Source organism: Marmota marmota, unplaced genomic scaffold (genome assembly GCF_001458135.2).
Source record: "Marmota marmota marmota unplaced genomic scaffold, marMar, whole genome shotgun sequence".
In the NCBI taxonomy this organism is placed as follows: domain Eukaryota; kingdom Metazoa; phylum Chordata; class Mammalia; order Rodentia; family Sciuridae; genus Marmota; species Marmota marmota.
Window position 1 is genome coordinate 12,117,864 of NW_026000068.1, and position 6,764 is coordinate 12,124,627.

At 41.3% G+C, this 6,764-nt stretch overlaps 1 protein-coding gene and 1 long non-coding RNA gene across 3 annotated transcripts in view; one reads left to right on the forward strand and one right to left on the reverse strand.

Moving 5' to 3' along the window:
- The window catches only part of Ankh (ANKH inorganic pyrophosphate transport regulator), a 134,650-nt gene extending 127,892 nt beyond the window's left edge, over positions 1–6,758 (reverse strand). Inside the window, exon 1 of the mRNA XM_015490463.2 lies at positions 6,601–6,758. Coding sequence (XP_015345949.1) covers positions 6,601–6,696 — 96 coding nt within the window. The 5' untranslated portion in view covers positions 6,697–6,758. The remainder of the gene's footprint in view (positions 1–6,600) is intronic.
- LOC125619977 overlaps positions 6,267–6,764 on the forward strand; it is a 37,408-nt gene continuing 36,910 nt past the window's right edge. For both annotated transcript variants that reach the window (XR_007351555.1, XR_007351556.1), the window contains exon 1: positions 6,267–6,462. This is a non-coding gene — a long non-coding RNA (uncharacterized LOC125619977). The remainder of the gene's footprint in view (positions 6,463–6,764) is intronic.

A 6,764-nucleotide genomic window follows, 5' to 3' on the forward strand; every position in this document is an offset into this window, starting at 1 on the left:
CGCCCCCCCCCCCCGCCCCCCCCGCACATGCTGCTCTTGTTGCCAAAACCTTGTCCTTGTCCACGATGCCAATCTAATAATGGGGACATGGTTTTGAGAAAAAGGAAAAAGATGGTTTATTGCTTTGCTAGCTACGGAGAAACACTGGGAACTCCTGTCCCAATGGCCGTGATTCTGCCCATCCGCAAGAATCAGGGCTTTTTTTTTTTTAAAGAGGTGATTCAGAGAAAATGAAATTAGGGAGAAGAGGTCAGGAAAGAGAAGATCAGGAAAAGATCAAGGAGGAGAAGGTTAGGGAAAAGATCAATGAGAAAAAGGTCAGGGAGAAGAAGGTTGGGGAAAATAGAAAAAAAAAAAACATGTTTCAAAGCCACAAGGGATAGCCAGAGAGCCAAAGCAAGATGTCTAACTGGACAGTGTGTAACAAGGGTTCACTTGATGCTTTGGCTATATCCCTTGTGGCTTTGAAACATTCACCCCCCCCTTGCTCTGGCTCTCTGACTGCAAAGCAAAGGTTTCATAAGTGTGGTTTTTGTTTGGTTGTTTTTTTTAAATCTGGATCTAAGCAATTTGAGGGTAGAGGCTGTCAAATATGGCAATGCTCCCTTCTCTTGTTCAAAGGATCATTCAGTGACATTAACTTCAGAATTTTTCATGAACAGAAGTAAAATTAGAGAAGGAAGTCCTGGGAGTGGCTGCACACACACGTGTAATCCTTTTAAACCCAGCAACTTGGGAGGCTGGGGCAGGAGGATCTCGTTCAAGGCCAGTTTCAGCAACTTAGCAAGGCCCTATGCAACTGAGCAAAACCCTGTCTGAAAAGTAAAAGGACTGGGGGATGTGGCTCAGTGGTACAGCAACCCTGGGTTCACTCTCTGGTACCCGCCCCCCCTCAAAAATAGTGAAGGAAAACAAGTGTCACAAAGTAGTACAGGATTTTCCCAAAGGAGGTCTCCAAAGTTCTTTATTCTTAATTTTTCCTGGAATCTAAGAGAATTTTAGTTTTCTGGCCTAGAGCCTCTTCTGCATCTGAAGCAGAAAATTTAAAAGCAAGAACTTAATGCAGACTGGCTATTTTTGTTCTACTTTTGTTGTTGTTATTGAAATGGTTAGGTGGGCACAACATGCAGCAAGAAGAGAAAACTGATAGTCAGCAACTGGTTAGTAGAAAAATGATACAAGCAGATATAGGACCTCAAAATATTCTTTAAAAAATCCCCACCACAAACTCAGTGGTCTCACAATGCCCACCGAAGTAATGGCCACACAGGGCTCAAGACTGACCAAAGTCAATTCCCACAAACTGGTGTCAAACTCTGTGCTATTTTGCATGTCAAATGTCAGGGGATATCCCTGACCGCCCAGCACAAGACGGGCATTCACAGGCCTCCAAAAACATTACATTGTTTTACACTAATTTACTAAGTTAGAGAAATATGCAATATAGGTTAGATGCTCAACATCACTAGTTCTCATATTTAAAAAGAAGAAGAAAAGTCAATGGTTTGCACTAAAAAGGGTCAACTTCAGTTATCAAGAAAATTCACTCATGTGGCTAGCTCATATCCAGATAAGGCTGCAGAAAATAGGTTTTCTCCATAGCAACTATAGAGTCACAGGTGCTCAAAAATACCTGATTTGTCTTTTTTAAAAAAAAATATCCAACCCAAGTTACTCTAGTATGTTATGCCAGGAGTTTTAGTGATTTTTATTTATCCCAACTCACACAGGACACTCCAGGGTCTCCCTTCCTCCCACTCCAACATGACCTGGCTTATCATTCCAAATCCAATGAGGAAAGTGGGGTGCAGTGGCACATGCCTGTAGTCCCCACTCCCCAGGAGGCCCAGCACTTCAGCAATTTAGCAAGGCCCTATGCAACTGAGCAAAACTGTCTCAAAAGTAAAAGGAGTTTGAGGCCAACCTGGGTACCCATTTCAAACCCAAAACAGCTGGGTTGGGGATGCAGCTAGTGGTAGAGTGCTTACCTAGTGGGCCTGAGGCCCTGGGACCAACCCCTGGCATGGGGGAAGGGGAGTGTGTGTATGGGGGGGGGGGTCATGCACACCAAGAAAGCAAAAAGAAATGGAAACCAAATGAGTGACCACTAATGTAAAGCTAGGCTTGTCACATCTAACAAGTGCCGCAACACGGGAACAACATTGTACCACACGCTTCAAAACCTGCCTTTTAAGAATTTGACCTGTTGTTAGAAAGACATATAGACCTTGTCTGCAGGTGTGATGGACACTCCTGGAAAGAAGCATTCTGACAAAGCAGTATTTAGGCTAGTCATCAAACCACCTCAACTGATCAACAATGAGTAAACCTACTAACCACAGGATTATACCTTTGTGTCTCTGGAAACAACCTACTTACCAAAGTCATCTAAAAAGCACTTTTAAAAGGAGATGAACATCTAAAGAGATTAGGGAAACACAGGGCGGAGTGGGTGGGTAGTGAAGGTCAAATGCACTGAGGAGGTCACAGTGTCCTTGATTAAATAGGAAGGTGTGATCTCATTTTCTACGTATGAATAAGAAGATGAAATTGGGACCAAAGCACCCCAGGCAAAAAAATCCAAGGCAGGCACAGAAAGCCCAGCACCCGCTAGTCACTTGGATGTCCCCTGAAACTTGATGTTACCAAAGACCAAACAAGAAACAATAGGGCAACACCCAGCAAGAGGGATTGCAGCATGCTCAGGTAGTCAAAGATTCTGCTGCCTCTTAAAATCATACTTAAATATTTTCAAATGACTTGAGGAAAACTGCTTGTTTTTTGATACCACATACAAACACACATGCTTCCTCAATTTTGTTTTAAAAAAACAGATGGGCGGAAGAGACCCAAATTGTTAAAGGAGTTTTTTCTTCAGAGAGTAATTAGAGGTATTCCCCCACCCCTTTTTAGTATTTACCAACATTAAACAATAGGCATATATTCTTTTTATAATGAGAAAAACAAAACAATTATTTTGAAATTTACTTCATTATTATAGAGTGGGCTGGGTGGAAGAAGAAAACAGAAGGAAGAGGTCTCCCCAAGGTTATTGAGAAAGAGCTTGAGATTCACATTTCTGTTTTTAAGCACCTTGGAAAGTGGGCCAAAAAAGGATGCTTTGATTACTATTAATTACTGAAGACAAGCTCTGCCTGGCAGGGTCCCTTCCATGGCTCGGTGACCCTGGATGAAGAGCCCCTTCCCAGTAAGGGCTGGAGCTGCATACCACACTCACCGTCTTAATTCCCATACTTCCTGGTCTAAGGGGAAACTTTCATTTGTTTCTGGTGGGTTGTTTCTTTCTGGGTGTGTGTGTGGTTTCTCTACTCAGTAGATATTAAGAACCTGCTTTAATCTCTTTTTCTTGGATGTCTCTACCTACCTCCCCCTCTTTCTTCTCCTTCCCCCCTCCTCCTTCTTTCTCTCTTTCCCATTTATTATGACATTCATAATTTGAGACCCTCTTACACTTGGAAGACTAACACTAGATTTCCTAAATTTAAAAATGGTGGGCTGAGGAACCACTTTAACACTCTTGTTATGCATCTCCAGTAACTGTAACAATCCATATGAAAAACTCTTCATTCACAGACAAACACCCTGGGTCTCAGAAGGATTATATTGGACCCTATCAAATTCTGTGACTCATTAGGAGTCATCTGAATACCTGATGTTACCAAGCGAGGCTGGAGAGTGGATTACGCCACACTCTGAAGGGTACTTTTCCCCTTAATTGAGAGCAATTGCAACTTTCTTTTCTTTTTCAAAGTCTTCACAGCAAAGGAGTCCTTAACATTTTAAGTGCTATTAAGTACCTTTCAAAAAAGTTCTGATTTATTCTACATAATCTGGTGGTCTTGGCATTAAAGGAAATCAAGGATTTTGTTTAAAGTTTAATTTTAAACATACAATACTCCTTTTAACATTGTGAAATCAAACAGACTTTGTGGGTCTTTAAAAAGAAATGCATAGTTTAAAATATTTAAAATATGCTTAGTTTAAAATCCTTCCTCTTTCCTTAACAAACTGTATCTAATGAAAAATATCAACTTCAAACAATTTTATCTTGAGGTTATCTATCACTTGTTCATTTTTTTCCCCTTGACCAAGAGCTATGACAACCTTATTAAAATAAGGTATGGTTTGATTTAATTATTTGAATAATGAACTTCTTGGTTATAATTTTCTGTTCTTAGGAGCCTTCTTTCTGATTGTCCTACATCTGTTGAGTCTTCAAAGTTCAAAATATGACAAGATTAAATTTAGACCTAGGCTGAGAATCTGAAAAACTAGAACTTATTTCTAAGTTTCTAGGAATCCTGGGCAAATTTAATTGTGTAAACCCAGCTAGAGGAAGCAGACAGTGGATGGATAAGGGCCAGGTGGGTGTGGACTTGAACTTCAGCTCTGCCATTTACAGCCTATGTGATCTTGGGCAAAAGAAATGACTTGCCATGTTTAAGCTTCTCATTCTTCCTTCAGACATAACATGTGCTGAAATATTATAAGCACATACTAGGTGCTCAATGAATGTAAGTGAATAATGCTTTAGATTTGCATTCTACAAAAGTGGAGACCAAAGGATAATTCTAGATGTAGTTATCATAAACTGTTTTACCAGAAGATGCTGCAAACATCATTTTACTTTTAGTTTCTGCAATAATAGATATATTCTCATTCTTTCTTATGGTACTTATGTTTAGTATTAAAAAGCAGGTCTGGGCTGGGGTTGTAGCTCAGTGATCCTCAGCACTACATATAAACAAATGAATGAATGAATGAATGAAAGAAATACAGGTCCATCAACAACATATTTTATATATATATATATATATATTTAAAGCAGGTCATTCTATTCCATATAACATTTTTCTTTGGTATAGAATTCAAGTCCACCCTCAACCTCTCTATCAAAACCACACACACACAAAAAAAGACAATATGTATTGTGAGAATAAATATTCCATAATATGGATTTCCTTTCTGATTGAGCTATGATAGAGAATCTACATACATTATGATAATGTATATGCATCATCTGATTTGCATTATCATACAAATAAATGATGTTGGTGGGGAACATCAGGAGGCACTGCATAGAATGCTACAAGGCCTCTTGGTAGCCCCCCCCTCCACACACTCTAAGAGCTCTGAGACTATGGGTGTGTAATTCCTTTATGTGGCCACATATGTGGAGTTTATTCAAGTTTCAGTGGAATCTTGTACATAGCAGAATTTCCGTTCTAAAAGTTCTGTCCACATTTTTGAAGGAATCACAGACTGGTGTTATAATCGTTAAAAAAAACAAAAACAAAAACACAAAACTCATCCAAGTCCAAGAAACATCAAAATTATTTGCTGTCCTTTTGTTCCTTGACAAGTCACAGGCATGAAAGAGGCATGCTTTACTTTCTAATTTTGCATTTCTTAATCAGTCCAAAGCATGCAAAACAGTCATTGCATTGATCTTCGCACTCCCCAGTCACCTCACAAACTCAGGGTTCGTATATTACTTATTAATCATCATTCACTACAGCAAAGCATAATACACCTGCCCACTGGGTGGCTGGAAACCTACATGTGTCCATCTCTCTAAAACTACAATTAAAAAAAAAAACTATACCAAATAAAAAAGCATTTTAGTCTAACTTCTTTGAAGCACAATAAAGAGGAGAAAAGAACCAATTAGCAAAAAGTAGCTGTATGTTAGGCTTCCGAAAATATGCAGGTCCCATCTCCAAATTCTCTTCTGGGCCTTAGAATATAACTGCATCCCGCCAGAGGCCCTGTTTAAAAAAAAAACAAAAAAAAAAAAAACCAAAACCCAAAACCGGTCCCCCAGGCAAAGCGCAGGGTACAGTACCCTGCCGCTTGAGAAAGCCTGCAGCGCTAGATATGCAATGACGCCACTTGGAGAAAGCATAAGAAACAAGGACGAGAGGCAACAACAAACAAAAATGTGTTCCTCCTTTTTAGCGGTCCAACGCGTGGGGGCGTGTGTTAAAACCCCCAAAGTACAGAGAAGATAGTCAATGATCGACATAACAAGACTCGTTTGGGACACCCTTATCTAGGCTATAAAACAAAAATTTTAAAAAATCAGAAGTACCTGGAAAATCAACTTACACACGTTGTTAGACAAAATCTCCCTACCATCCTCGTCCCCACCAACCGTGGATAAGTAAAACCCCAGCACTTAAGCTACTAGAAAGTACATTTGAGTTATAGACCCGAGGTTTACATAATCGCAAATTACATAATACTCCTCCTGTGCACTAAAAAAACCCTTCTATAGGTGAAGTTCATACCCTCGGTCTTTGGTCTTTTACCATTTTCCAGAGAGAGCTGGAAAAGTCCCCTGAATAACTGGGAAGAATCGAGGGAATAGGGTGCTGGAAAAGTCATCCTTGTCAAGCTGCAAACCCAACAAATGTTCCAGGATAAAGGGTCTCGGAGCAGGTGATTCCCCTCTGGTCCATCCCCTGGCGCCTGGCATCTAAGGCCCAGGCAGAGCGAGCAGGCGCAGGGTGCCTGGCACAGGGTGCGGGGCGCGGGGCGGCGCTGCCAGGGCGGGCAAGGGGCGCGTCCGGGGCTTACCTGCTCCCCGAAGTCGATGGCTATGTTGGTGATGCCCAGGGGCACCAGGAACCGGATCAGGGGCCAGTAGTGCGTGAGCGCCGGGAATTTCACCATAGTCCCCACCGTGGGCTGACCCCACACACATCTGCCGCCGCGAGGGGACTCTGCAGGGAGGTGAGGGG